The sequence below is a fragment of the Cynocephalus volans genome, chromosome 14 (genome assembly GCF_027409185.1).
Source record: "Cynocephalus volans isolate mCynVol1 chromosome 14, mCynVol1.pri, whole genome shotgun sequence".
NCBI lineage: Eukaryota > Metazoa > Chordata > Mammalia > Dermoptera > Cynocephalidae > Cynocephalus > Cynocephalus volans.
This window is the reverse complement of record NC_084473.1, coordinates 9,805,053-9,819,547: the sequence shown is the minus strand read 5'-3', so window position 1 is coordinate 9,819,547 and position 14,495 is coordinate 9,805,053. Positions and strand designations below refer to the sequence as shown.

At 47.2% G+C, this 14,495-nt stretch overlaps 1 protein-coding gene across 2 annotated transcripts in view; it reads left to right on the top strand.

Annotated features, from left to right (window-relative positions):
* The first annotated feature begins 11,852 nt into the window (after positions 1 to 11,852).
* Positions 11,853 to 14,495, top strand: part of YWHAQ (tyrosine 3-monooxygenase/tryptophan 5-monooxygenase activation protein theta) — a 36,712-nt gene continuing 34,069 nt past the window's right edge. The window contains exons 1-2 of one of the 2 annotated variants that reach the window (XM_063078332.1): positions 11,853 to 11,938; positions 12,342 to 12,713. In XM_063078332.1, the coding sequence (XP_062934402.1) occupies positions 12,420 to 12,713 (294 nt within the window). In that variant the 5' untranslated portion in view covers positions 11,853 to 11,938; positions 12,342 to 12,419. Of the gene's footprint in view, positions 11,939 to 11,988; positions 12,062 to 12,341; positions 12,714 to 14,495 lie in introns of those variants that run through there. The other variant, XM_063078333.1, reaches the window with a different exon arrangement.

The window sequence follows — 14,495 nt, the reverse complement described above, 5'->3', positions numbered from 1 at the left end:
GCTCTTCCTCTCATTATGTCTGCCGCAACCTCTCAGCTCTCTGCAGGTAGAGCCATCTGCTTCTCACGAACACCACTCAAGTGCTACCACATCTGAAGGATTAGCCCCCAGCAGCAGCAGCAGCAGCCAATTTCACTCTCCTAAACCAACCTGAAGCCACCGTCCTGCACAGCTTTCCCCTGCTACGAGCCCATCAGCACAGCTCTCTAGTGCATCCAAACCCCACTGCCCAGGAGTGATAGCCAAAGTATTTAACCACCCAATGTGGCATGGTCCCAGCAGCAGCAGAGCTGGACCCCTTCACCCCAAGGGCTTGGCCAGGCATTAACACTTTCGTTGCTGGATCAGGGCGTGGGAAGTCTAAAGGGTTCCATGGGCAGTAGCAACAGGGATCTCTCTGGGTGAAGTAAATTAGTACAGCCATTATGGAAAACAGTATGGAGGTTCCTCAAAAATTTTTAAATAAAACTACCATATAATACAGCAATCCCTGTATGAAATATTTATTCAAAGAAAATGAGATAAGTATGTTGAGACACCTGTACTCCCATGATCACTGCAGCACTATTCACAGTAGCCAAAATAATGAAATCAACCTAAGTGCCCATCAACAGATGAATGGGTAAAGAAAATGTGGTATATATAAACAGTGGAATGCCATTCAGCATTAAAAAAGAAGGGAATCCTCTTGTTTGTGACAATGTGGATGAACCTGAAGGACATTCTGTTAAATGAAATAAGCCAGGCACAGAAAGACAAATACCATATTACCTCACTTATACGTGGATCCTAAAAAAGTTGAATTCATAGAAGTAGAGAGTAGGATAGTGGTTTCCAAGGTCTGGAGGGGAGGCAGAGGCAGGAGATGGTGGTTAAAGGACACAAAAGTTCAGTTAGACAGGAGGAATAGTTTGAGAGATCTTTTGTACAGCACAGTGACTACAGTTAATAGCAATGTACTGTATTACTGAAAATTACCGAGAGAGTAGATTTTTAAGTAATCCCACCACTCACAAAAAAATGAATGCAAGGTAACATACATGTTAATTATCTCGATTTAGGCATTTCACAATGTACACCTATTTTAATACATCATGCTGTACATGATAAATATATACAATAAAAGAAAAAACTTAAAAGGGGGAAGGGGTGGGCACTCAAAGGGGAGCTCTGGGCAGGGAGCAGGGCAGAGAGAAGTGCTGAGCGAGTTCAGAGGGAGCGGGCAGGGGAGCTGCAGAGAGGGGTCTGTGGTCGGAGGGAGGAGAGAGGAAGGCCTCACCCCTTCTCCATCCTTTACTCCCAGAACCACTAGGAGATTTGGCTTCAGGGAGGGTCAGAAAGAAACATTGCAGCTGCCAGACAAGACTAGACAGGGTGATTTGGGACCAGAGCAAGTTGGGAGAAGTGAGAAAGGAAAAGAATGCACCCAGCAGAAAGTCATGCTGAAGGAAGCTGGGGCTGGGCCAACCTGTGGCTCACTCGGGAGAGTGCGGTGCTGATAACACCAAGGCCATGGGTTCGGGTCCTTATATAGGAATGGCCGGTTTGCTCACTGACTGAGCATGGTGCTGACAACACCAAGCCAAGGGTTAAGATTATCCCCTTACTGTTCATCTTTAAAAAAGAAAGAAAGAAAGCTGGGGCTGAGTCTCTGGGGAGGGAGTGCCCACAAGGAGGGTGGCACATGGCTCTTCAGAACAACAAGGAGTGAGCAGTTCCATCTCCCTTTCAAGGACAACTGCAAAGCACAGGGTGTCAGGGCTGAATAAGCCCTTCAAGATGATGACGATCATCATGGTAGCACACAACCACATCAGCACCAGCCAGCGTGAACTTGGCACTTACTGTGGGTCAGACACTCTTCTCAGTGCTTTACACAATTCACCTCATTTAATCCTCACGACCACTTTGCTAGAGAGGAAACAGAGAGGCAGAGACATTAAGGAACTCGCCCAGGGTCACACAGCTGGTGAAGAGCCAAGGTGGACTGGAGCTCAGGTCCTCTAAGGTCCACTCCAGATCCTATGTGTAGTCAGCTGTCTTTTGAATGCAAGCTTCAAATAATTTTTCCAAGCAAAGGAACTGTTCTGAATTGCCATTGCACCTTTAATGATCATAAACTACTCATGTAAATTATTTCTCTTTTATAAAATTGGTCAAAACGTGCAGGGAGCAAATCCGCCCCAAAGTCCTCTCAACATCTTACTGTAATGGTGTGGGATGTACTTCAACCATCTAAATAGTCTGTAATTTTGAAATAGTTGTGAGTCAATAGGGTCAGAGGATTATTTAAAAATCAACTTTATAAGATCATAATCTTTTATCTTCTTCACACAAGAAGTGATGTGGAGGTCAATATAGTGAAAATGAAATAGAAAAAGACGCCTTGGAGTAATCCTGGATGCCTCTCGACTTCAGCACCTAATCAGTGTCTCTGAAATGTCTCTGACCCCTTCCCCTCCATTTGCCACTGCCACCACTCAGCTCTTCTGGAGTTCTCTGCAACTGCTTCCTACCACAAGTCCTCCAACCAACCCTTCACACATAGCAGAGGGATCCTTCTAAAAAATCCCATCAGGTCACTCTCTTGCTTAAGAGCATCTGATGATAGAGACAGAAAGTAGGATGGTGGTTGTCAGAGGCTGGAGGGCGGAAGGAAGAGGGAGTTAGTGTCTAATGGGGACTGACTTTTGGTTTGAGAAGATGAAAAAGTTCAGGAGATGGATGATGGTGGTGGCTGCACAACAACGTGAATGTACTTAATGCCACCAAACTGTACACTTAAAAATGGTTATTAAGATGGCAAATTTTATGTTATGTATATTTTACCACTATTTTTAAAAAGTATTTGATGATTGCTAATGCTCTCAGGACACAACATCCATTCCTCAGGGAGATATACAAGGCTCCACAGAATGTGGACCAAATCTTCACTAGCCACCTTGTCCCACTTCCCTGCCTCATGCGCTATACCCTGCCACGGTGTTGCAAACACACCGCGCTCGCTCACGATGCCTCGCCTCCACGCGTGCTGTTCCTTCTCTCTAGAATGCACTTTTCCCCCTTCCCTCAATGGCTAAGAACCTCTCAATCTTAAGACCCATTGAACCAAGCCGCCTCCTCTGCCAAGCCTTCACACCTCCACACACCTGGCACTCGATAGGAACTTCTTCTCAGAGGCACAGGCCATGTCTTTGTCCCCTCGTTTTCTCCAAGTCCTCGCAGACACTGAAATGTTTGTTAACTGTTTAATGGATAAAATTTTTGTCCCCATCCTGGGGGAGCTTGACAAGATCTACATAAATTATGTAACTCATTTCTAAAAAGGGGGATGCATTCTAGAGACGGACGGGCATCTTCAATAAGAGGGAGATCTCTGTGGGTCTTGGAGGAGGTCAAGTTTGAGCTGGAAAAACCTTCCAAGTAGGGGCATCAATGATAGCAAAGCTCCCCCTACCTTTTCCAGAAAGAGAAAAATGAGATCCAGGCTAAGGCTTTTCCTAGGGTCTGACTTTCATGTGCCCTCCAGGGCTTTTGCTTTTCCTGCCATGCAGACCAGAAACCCAAGTATAATTGCAGGGACATGTGCTATAATCAGGATGTCCAGCCTCTGCCTTGGTTGGAGGAATTCCCTACTTTATGAGTCTTAGTGGGAGGCAGAGCCCACCTTTCTCTTTGGAAGATGAACATTCCAGATAACTTTCCTAGCCTATCTCGTAGCTAAGTGTGGCATATACTCAGGCTCAGCTAGACACAACATCCAGGATTTTTAATTTGGAGTAAGTGATGCAAAGAAGCAGGGATTGTGGAGCATTCCTCCTAGGGGCAGTGGCAAGGCTAGTGTCATGGATTTCGGTGAGGATGTCTGGTGGCAGGGGCTGAAGTCTGGTGCCCATGTAGTCTAGCAGGATGGTCTGATATCTGCTATCCAGTGGCAGAAGAAACAGGGATCTCTCTAGATGAGATTAACAGGGTGATTTTGGCCATAGCTCTAGCTGCACACCCTCCCAGTACCTGCACATTCTTTAAACATGGTTCGCCAGCCTTCCTCATAATGGGCAAGAAGTAATTGTCATATTTGAGTCAACTAGAATCTGTTTCTGTTACTTGCAACTAAGGACTCTGATGTAGTGAATAATGTAAACCAGGTTGGATGTTTGGTCTTCAGGAAAGGAAAGGGAAAACTACATTTTCTGAGCACCTGCTAGGTGCTTAATAGTGTTCTAAAAAATTCAGCCAATGTGGCTAAATGTGCTTTTTTCCCTAGAGTGATGATCTCGTCTTGGCTGACCAGACCTCTGAGAGCATAAGGGCTGTCAAATCCCTGCCTCACCATCAACACTTCCAGGCCAAAGTTCAGCATCAGCCTTCCAGTCCCCAGCCCTTGCAGGTGCTACTCGTGTGACAGCTACAGCTTTCAAAGACCCAAGACTGCCTGACAAAACCTGGTGAGCTAAGTCCTCTTTGCGTCGACTTCCTGTATATGTATATATATATTAATCTCTCTCATTTGGTCTTGTGTTCTAAATTCATTGGCTCAAGAAGGGACAAGCTGCTGCCTTTCCCCTTCTATTTTGGGAAGTGTGTGCGACAGCGGTAGCAGCTGCTGCGACTGGATGCTGTTTGAACACATTCCTTCACAGTGAGGCCAGCTTCATCAGCGCAGCCACTGCATCTCTGAGCTTCACAGCCAGGAGCAGGGAGAGTGGCTGGCGGTCATTTTCTCATTAACATTGATTGTAGCAATGGCTGTCCCCAGGCAGAGAGCACCTCTGGCATATTAATAGCTGAGCAGGTTGGTTGACATCTCCTTTCTTCCAAGGGTGGCTTTTTGAGGGAACAAGCTTTTATGTATTTTGTTTGGATGTATGAGGCCCCAAATTTCTTACCAGAGCTTACCCTAGTTTAAGAAAATCCAGAAGAGAAATTGTCCAAATACATCAGGGGTGTTATTCACATTCAAAAATATTCTTTCCTCTGCAAAAGTTTTCTTCACTGGATTCTCTTAACTGCCAGGTCTTCTGGTGCAGTTGGGAGTTTGTTTACAGAGCTGGATGTGACTGAGTGGAAGGAGGGTGGTCAGGGGCTACCTGGAGCTTCCAATCCCTCCCAGAAGAGAGTCAGGTGCCTCCAGCTGTGGGCTGGACCCCAGCCAGAGCCCAAGAGAGTCCTGAATGGCAGCCTCTGCTTACCCCATCCTTTGGGCACTGTGTGCTGGCCCATGGCTCCTCCTTCCACCCTTTGTTAATTCGACCTTTCCATCTTCCCTTTCTTGGCACCCAGTGTGTCCACTGAGCACTCTGCTAGGCACGGGGACTATGCAGGCAGATCGTGTAGATAGAGTCCCTGCCTATGCAGTGCCTTCAGCCTGGTGGGCAAGCAGACCAGAAATGACATCAAGTGTCTACCTGCCCGAGGAGCACAGGACAGGGGGAGCACACTAGCTGGGAGGTGAGCCCAAGAACACCCCGGAGAGCAGGTGTCATTTCCGCTGAGACTTGAGAAATGAGCAATTAGCCAGGGGAAGATGTGTGAAAAGAGGGAACAGCAGAAGAAAAGCCCAGAAGAGGCTGAGCACAAGGGAAGACAGGGAGGAGTTAGGGTGAGGCCTTTACCAATATTACCTCATTGAATCTTCATAACAAACCTGCAAGGTAGGAATTATTACTATCATCATTCCCATTTTACAAATGGGGAAACTGAGGCACAGAGCAGTTGGGTAACCAGCCCAGGACCACATATCTAGTGAGGAGTGAAGCCATAATTCAAGCCCAGGCCATCTGGATCCTGAATTCAACCAACACGTGGAGCTGAGGCTGAATAACAGTGAAGGGTTTTATGTAGCAAGGTTTGTGAAGGTCAGACTTGGCAGGGGGAGGAGGGGAAGGTAGACAGTCTTGTCGTCGTGGCTTGGGGCTTGCTAAAGTGCTCATACATAGTGGCTGAGCTAGCTACTGCAGAAGGAGGTGACGAGGTACAAGAGACTTCTCCTTGGGACCATGGATGCCTAGCTCTCCTGAGTGGTCTGGGTTCCAACATTTTGTCCAGAGCCAACTTTCCAGGGTTCAGCCCTGTCCAGACCCAACTCCAGCACAAGGAAGACTGACCATGGTTTCCCCCACTTCCCAGAGGCCCCTCCACCGGGCAGCAGGAAGGATGCAAATGCAGTCTGTGGTCTGTAGTGGTCCTTTTCACTCCGTAGTCTTGTGGTGCCTGAAATCTCTGCAATTGCTCTGGCCCACACTCATGTCTCCCTTCTCTCAACTGCCATAGCACTTATTGTGAGAAGCACACAATTGATTCCTGTGTGCATTGTTCTCTGGCTGTTTTGTGTTCATTCATCCATCCAACTATCCCAAATTGTTTGGAGATGAGTCATAATTGGGGAGATGTTGAAGGTTTATTGCTTTATGTGCCAAAACTTAAAAAAAAAGAACCCAACACTATGTTAAAAAATGTATATGACTATAGTAGGTATATGCCTGACTTTTTCAACAACAACAACATAAATGAAAATATAATGAACATTTTTGTGATGATTAAGGCTCATTGCTATGTACCTAGGCCCTGCCTGAGACATATGGGCCGTGTGCTTCTTGGGCTTTTCATTAGCTCTTTGTAAACCTGTTGTCTCTGCCCTGTCAACTGATTGCCTTACGTAGACCATAGAAGTCTGGGCTGACCCCAAAGCCCTAGCTCTTCCTCTACTCGGAATCATCTGTTGAGAAGGTGGAGAGGACTTCTGAGCATCTCCCAGGAGTAATTCTGCTTCTACCTTCTAAGTAGGCACTTCTAGACTGCTGCAGCCTGGGAAACCAGATAACTGAGTATCTTAGAACTGAAAAGAAAAGGGACCTCTCCTGCCCTTTGCTGACCTCCAGGTGAGGTGCAGTGCCTCTGTGCTCTCCACCGTGCTCTTTGAAGGCGCAGTCTGTATCTACTCATTATAGAAACTCCAGGCCCTAGGACAGTGTCTAGCACTTGGTAGACCCCTAAATATTTTGTTGAATGTATTAGCAGGAAATTGAGTGTGAGCTAGGGCGTGAGCAGTGCTCTTTAAGTCTATGTGCATGAACATCAGTGTATGGACTTCGTGACAGCTTTCCGAGGGCTCCGGGACCTTCTGTGCTGGCTTTGAGGTTCTTAGTGTGCTCTTCAGAGCACATATAATCCTGTATTTATGGAATATTTGCTTTAGACACAGCTCTGTTTTGTGTGCTTTAATGTGTGGGTTTACTACTATCCTAGTGACTTTGCACATGGTTGGCCACATAGTAAGCACACAACACCAACAATCGCTGTTATTGGAAATGCGTCCCCATGATGGCCCGGATTCACTCTCAGAACAAACCTTTGCTGAATGTCTTCTATGGGCCAGTAAAGTCAGCAGGGACACTGAGATAAGATGTAACTTTATCCACTGGATGGTCACAATCTAATGGGGGTGGTAGGAGAGGAGGGAAGAGAAATGTAAACAATCAAAGAGAACAGACAAGGGACAAGGTGGCACCTCTCTCGCTGCAGATATGTTGAGCATAAGGACAGAGCCTTCCATAAGAAAATAAAATCGGCCACTGACTCACCAGTAGATATATACTTAGCCACCCATCAGCCTCAAATAACTAAACATTGTTCCCAGGCCAGCAAACACTGGAGCGTCTATCTTCCATTGTAGGTAGCCTAGAGCCTTGTCTGCTAGTAGAAGATTGAAATCAGACAGATGTGTTTTTGAATCTTAACTTTAAAGCTTACCAGTTTGGACAGGTAATTTAACCTCTCTGAAGCTTCAGTTTAACCAGCTCTATGGTGGGAATTATAATACCTAACTTTACCAAGTTGTTGAGAGTGCAATAGGGATACAAGATCACAAAAGAAAACCCTCACCTTCAAGAAGCTCATGGTCTGGTAAGGGAGAGGGGAAGAGGCTGATACGTCACAGACACACCTTTAAGGCTATTAAAAGATCTCCATATTAATTTTTGAGAGAAAAAGAAAGTTACTGAATGTATTGGTCAGGGAAGCAGAATCAATAATCTCTCTCTTCATATACGTATATATAATAGAGAGATTTATTATAAGGAATTGGTTCACACAGTTATGGAGGCTGGCAAGTCCAAAATCTGCAGGGTGGGCCAGCAGGCTAGAGACCCAGGAAAGCCGATGTTCCAGATTGAGTCTGAAGGCCACCTGCTGTAGAACCAAGAATGTCACTGTTGCAGACAAAGTCCAGAGGCAGTCTGCTGGAGAATTCTCTCTTACTGGAGAATTCTCCTTTGCTCAAAAGAGGCTGGTCTTTTTGTTTTATTCAGGCCTTCAACTGATTGGATGCGACCCAAACACATTAGGGAGGGCAATCTACTTACTCAAAATCCACTGATTTAAATGTTCATCTCATCCAAAAACAACCTCACAGAAACACCCAGAATAATGTCTGACCAAATATCCGGGCACCGTGACCCAGCCAAGTTGACACACGAAACTAACCATCACACTGAACAAAGTGAATCAAGTTGCAAAGCTAGGGAATGTGCAGGAAGTCTTCCCTGACAGGGCTCTCTCGAGTTCCCCACCAGTCCCTGACTCTGTGGGGTCTCATTTAGCACCTCTGGGTGGGGTGGGGACTGAGGGCAACTCTTTAAATGCCCACTGCACAGAAGCACTGATAATAATTATGTTGGAAATTTGGGTGAAAATCCCCACTCAAATGTTTGTTTGTCAGTAAAATAGCTACCATATGTCAGGAAAAGAAAGAAGTTTCTCTCTGACGATCCACTGCTCTGGGCAAATAAACAACTGAAACAATTTATGAGAGTAAACTCAACCAGGAGGACTCATTCTTTCTTAAATGTACACTGAATGTAGCCATTCTGCAGACCATTAACTCGACTAATTACAACAATGATTCAGGAGATAAACTTTCACTAACATTTTATAAGGCTCTAAGGCTCCTTGCAGCAGGATAGAAATTCCCCTCCCTCCCGTGCCCCACCCCCAGGCAGAGGGAAAGAAGGAAAAACTACTATTTGCTGAACACTTGCTATATGCCCAGCATTTTCCTATGTGAGAGCTCATTTCATCTCCACAACAACCTTTTGAGGGGTTGCAGGTATGAGAAAATGAGGTTCAGAGAGGATCAAGGTGTCCAAGGTGAAACCACAAATAAATAGCAGGACTGGGATTTAGGATCTTCTGGCTCCAAGTTCAGTGTGCTCCCTCCTGCTCCAGCAGCTTCTTCTTACCAGGTAATTTAGAAAAAATAACAAGATCTTCAAATAAGGTAATGCCTTCTCAGTACTTTCTTTGTTGGCTGTCCGTTCCCTAGTGTTCTTCCCAGCATGTCGGATGTGATGCTTAACACATTTCACATTTACTAGGCTGCAACTCCTAGAGGATGGAGACTCATCTGATCCTTCCTAAATCCATACAGCATCTAGCATAGATCTGGGGAGAGTTGGTGAGGAGGCCACGCAGTGGTTAAAGGATGGCTTTTGGCATCCAGACCATATGGGTTCATACCCAGGCTCTGCTGTTCACTAGCTGTGTGACTCTGTACAAATACCTGAACACCCCGTGCGTTAATTTCCTTATCTGTGAAATGGAGATGCTGGTCATAATAGTACCTACACTGTAGTGGCATTAGCAGATTAAATGAGTTAATCCTCGCAAAAGACTTGAAATAGTTCTTGACATATGTAATCACTCAATAAATGAGTGATTTTCTTGTCCAGGGACTTAAAGTTTTCAGAGCCTCATTTTTCTCCAGCTTGAGTTCTTTCAGGCACAGAGGCCTTTAGATATGTAGAGGATCCCTCTGGACTCTCATAAAATGCAATTTCATTGGGTGGCATTGTTTTGAAGCAGTTTTCACCCATGATTCCAGATGATCATAACTATATAAGTTGGTGTTCAATAAATATTTGATTGAATGAAAGCAGAAATTTTGGAGACTGAGGTACAGAAAGCAGCAAAAACTTGCCCAAGGTCACCAGGGGAGATGGCAGCACGGTCCAGACTTTCTGACAAAGAATTTAGTGTGGTTGCCCCTTCTGGGTAGCCCCTCTCTTCCTGCCACAGAGGTTCAATCCCCTGACAATTCTCTGTCAAGGGTCTCTCCCCTTCCCCCCATCCACCTCCACTGGTTTCTCTCCTTGTCGGGGCTGTCTCCAATTTCAGTAAGCTTGAAAGTCACTGGTCATACAGAAAACATTTTATCTGACCTTCCACATGCAAATTCTTTCCATTGGGATTTCTTGGTGTCCGGCTCCACCCCAGCCCACACGGCTGTAAACACTGGCGTGTCTGCAGCCTGGCCCCAGGGATTCCAGAAATAACAGCAGGGCCCTCCATTAGAACACTGGAACATAGTAAGGCATTTCTGCATTAAGACACAGGCTTTCTCCAACCCAGGCCTCTCCTGTCTATCAAAGCACAAAGCAACCTTTACAAGTCAGTACAGGGAGGGGCAGCTGGGAGGGAGTCCGAATTTCTGGAAAGTCCACACCTTCTCCTCCCATTGGTCTGCACTCTCAGATCTTCCATTCTAGAGATTCTCCAAATTTGCTCCAGTCTCCACTTAGAATCTGAAATTCTTTCTGGCCTATTTATGACCCATTTTCCCTTGGACATGCTGGACTTGGAATCATAGCAGCGTTAGCTCAGACGACAATTTTCATCTTATAATGGTACAAAGGCCACTTCCCTAACCCTCAGGACAGCCACCTTACTTGGAGTGGGGGATTGCAGACTTGCCAGGAGAGATGGGAGTGGCTTGAAAGAAAAGGAAAATGCTCGGGATCACTCTGAACACAAGTCATTTGGGGCAACCTTTCTCACTTCAGGAGGACACTCACCACGAGGAAAGTCAGAAAGCAACATCGAGGGATAGAATTTTAGCTCTTCAAGTGTCCTCTCAAAAACAATAGCAGAAAAAAAGCATGTACACGTAAGACAAAGGTTTAGAAAAATATGTATTTAGATGCATAACTTGGAAAAGCTGGAAAGAAATATAAAATTTGCTTTGGGGGGGTACGGATGTTTGGGGAAGGGGTAGTTACAGATGTTTTTCTCCAAATGGTGCATAATTTTATTTCCAATTTTGAAGAAAATGACAATACCTGGTATTGCCACAGAGACCTCCCAGAATCTTCTGGGATCTACCTTTTTTACAAGGGAATTTTTGGTTTTAGGTGCCTGTCTGAAAACTTGAATTTAGCATGTAAAAGCCATACTTAAGCCACTTTCTACAGGAACTAATTCCTTTTTAATGGGGATGGGATTATTTCTAATTCGCAGCCCTAATCGCAAGGTCATTAAAGTCCGGGTTTAGAGTCTTGAGCTCCAAATCTTTGTCATTAACGGGAAGGTGGAGGAAAGAAAGGCGAGCAACAGAACGGCCGATTATGTCACCCTCCGAAGTCCAGCCTCAACCGGGGCGGACTCAGCCGGGGCGGACCGGAGCCGCAGCTGCAGGAGCCAACAAGACGCAGTGCACCGTCCGCAGCGACGGCTGCTGCGGGAGACGCTGCCACCGCCGCGGAGCTCGTGAGCTCCTCTAAGTCTCGTGCCGCACCCAGGAGTGCAGGGGTGGTGGGGAGGATGAGGGGAGTTAGTAACAGCATCGCCATGGCAACAGTGACGTCCTTTTACCCTGGATCTAATTGGAGGAAACCCCGTGGCCGAAGCCGCAGCCTGCCGGCCAACCGAACTTCCCCAGGCCGACCCACCCTCCCGCCCCCTCCCCCTCGCCCCCTTCCGCGCGCTCAGCCTTCATTGGCCAGGCGCGGGGCGGGAGGCGGGACTCTTGGGGAAAACTCGGCGCGTCATTGGGCGACGGCTCGCCCCCCCGCCGCCATGCTAGGCTGAGACGGGAGGGTCCTCGGCTAAAGCCCAAAGCAGATCAAAGTGGTGGGACTAGCCTCGCGGCCGCACAGACGCGAAGGTGAGCGCGGGGGTCTGCCGCCGGCCTCCTCCGGCCGCGCCGGGTTTGAGGGCGGGCGGACGCGCAGCCTCGGGAGGACCGGCCGTCGACACCCTCTCCTCAGGGACGGCTCCCGGCGGGAAGGTGCGGGCCCAACGGCCGCTTCCATCTTGGGCCGGCCGGGCGGGGGTGGCGGGAGCGGCCCTGGCTCGGCTCCCCGCGCGCCGCGCCCCCGCGCCGCCTCCGCCCGCTCCCGCCGCGGGGCCCCCGGCGTCTCGGCGTCCCGGCGTGGGCGGGGACGGGGGCGATTACCCCGGGCCGCGTGTGCGGGGAGACAAAAGGGGGCGGCGGGCGGCGGGCCGCATTGTCTGACGGCGCTCCCCTCCCTCCTTTTTGTTCTCGTCTCCCGCCCCGCCCCTCGCAGCTCTCGAGGCGGAGGACTCCCGGTCCCGGTCGGCGCTCGAGCTCGCTCTCCTCGTCTTCGGCTCCGGCCCCGCGCGCCATGGAGAAGACGGAGCTGATCCAGAAGGCCAAGCTGGCCGAGCAGGCCGAGCGCTACGACGACATGGCCACTTGCATGAAGGCGGTGACCGAGCAGGGCGCCGAGCTGTCCAACGAGGAGCGCAACCTGCTGTCGGTGGCCTACAAGAACGTGGTCGGGGGCCGCAGGTCCGCCTGGAGGGTCATCTCGAGCATCGAGCAGAAGACCGACACCTCCGACAAGAAGTTGCAGCTGATTAAGGACTATCGGGAGAAAGTGGAGTCCGAGCTGAGATCCATCTGCACCACGGTCCTGGTGAGTCCGCGCTTGCCTCGGTGCGGCGAGAGGGCGGCGCGCGCGGAGCCCCGGGATGCCTTTGGTTGGGGATTTCATGGGCACGGGAGAGGAACGTGGGCCAGGGCTGGCCTCATTGTCTGCTGGTGGAGAGGGTTTGGGAAGGTGAGCCACTGGCTTCCTTAATGTGTTGCTTCAGTTCTTGAGACTCGAGAAGCCGCTTTTCCAAGGGTGAGTACGTCTTTTTCCAGATGCTGGGTTGCTGCCACACAGTATAACTGAAACATCCGAGTAGGTTTGCTCAAAGTGAAAATCATTTTTCAGCTTCTTGGACTGGGAGACTGCTTACTGAGAAGCTTTGTGAACCCTTTAAATGTGTTTAATTCCATAGGCTTCAGGCAAGTAAAACAAGGCGCAGGCACCTTTTTGATAGAGACCCTGTGATAGGTTTTACACCCAGACCTGGTCATGGAAAGGTACTTAGAAAATCTGAACAGATACTTTATTTTTCATGTAAATATCTGTTGAGCTTTGCCCTGTTAAAAATGGGGGAAAAGGGGAGTTCGGTAAATGTGAAAAGGGTATCCCTAAATCTAAAGAACAAAATGTTTGGTCAATTTCAGTATTTAATAACATTCCCTTGCTATTGCATAGCTACAGTTAAACGCTAATGTGTTGGAATGAATTCATTTCTGGTGTGGAGTAGGCAAAGAAAGCTTTCCAGGTTTTGAACTGTCCAGTCTTAGCAAGGGAGGCTGTTGGGTGGAGTAGGTGGCTCCTGTGATTCACCCTTGTTAGTGAGAGAGAACATTTTTAGCTTTGTCATTGCAGTGATCTTTTGATCAATAAGATAAGTTTTAAAATTTCAATAACAGCATTGTATCTTGCAGTGTTTTTCAATGTTTTAATGCTGCAAAGAGTTGTTTCTATGGGTAAAATGAAAAATATCTGATATAGTTTGCCTTTCTTTAAGTGTCACTTTTACAAGAGGCCTACGGATTTTTGACGTGTTTGTTCCACATCGTACTTTTAAAAAGTACTAGAAAGACAAGCATGCTAGATGGTGGTTTTTCAAAAGGGAATAGAGGAAAAAATTCCTCTTTCCCTCCCAGCCTTCTCTCCCTCCCATCAGACTGGTGGAGTAGGGAATACGTTTTTTTCTTCCTCCTAAAAAAAAAAAAAAAAAAAAACTGTTAACCTACCTGTTTTTTTTTTAATATGAATGACAGGTGATCTGAACAAAATCATGGCTGATGGAAATAGCCGGTAAAGGGGCAAACAAAGCAATTCAGAAAGTATGTACCAAAGTGGAAAAAACTTTATTGAGATTATTTGTTTTATGAAGACGAGACTTTCTTATAGTCTATTCATCTATGTGTTCTTAGCTTCCATTCCCTGCTTGGCATAGAGGAGGCACTCATAAAAGCTTTTTGATCTGAATTGATAGCATTCCAAGAAATTTGCCAACTTGAAAGTGATGGTAGGCTTCAAAAGCATATGGCAATGGTTATTGAAAATGTTATCTATTGGGTGGGCCGGTGGCTCCCTCGGGAGAGTGTGGTGCTGATAACAGCAAGGCTATGGGGTATACGGATGGCTGGTTGGCTCACTGGGTGAGCATGGTGCTGACAGCACCAAGTCGAGGGTTAAGATCCCCTTACCGGTCATCTTTAAAAAAAAAAAAAAGAAAGGAAGAAAGAAAATGTTATCTATTATCAAGGGAAGACTCATAAGAACTCCATCTATTAACAAAGTTTTCTGTATATATATATATTACTGTATATATATATATATATATATATT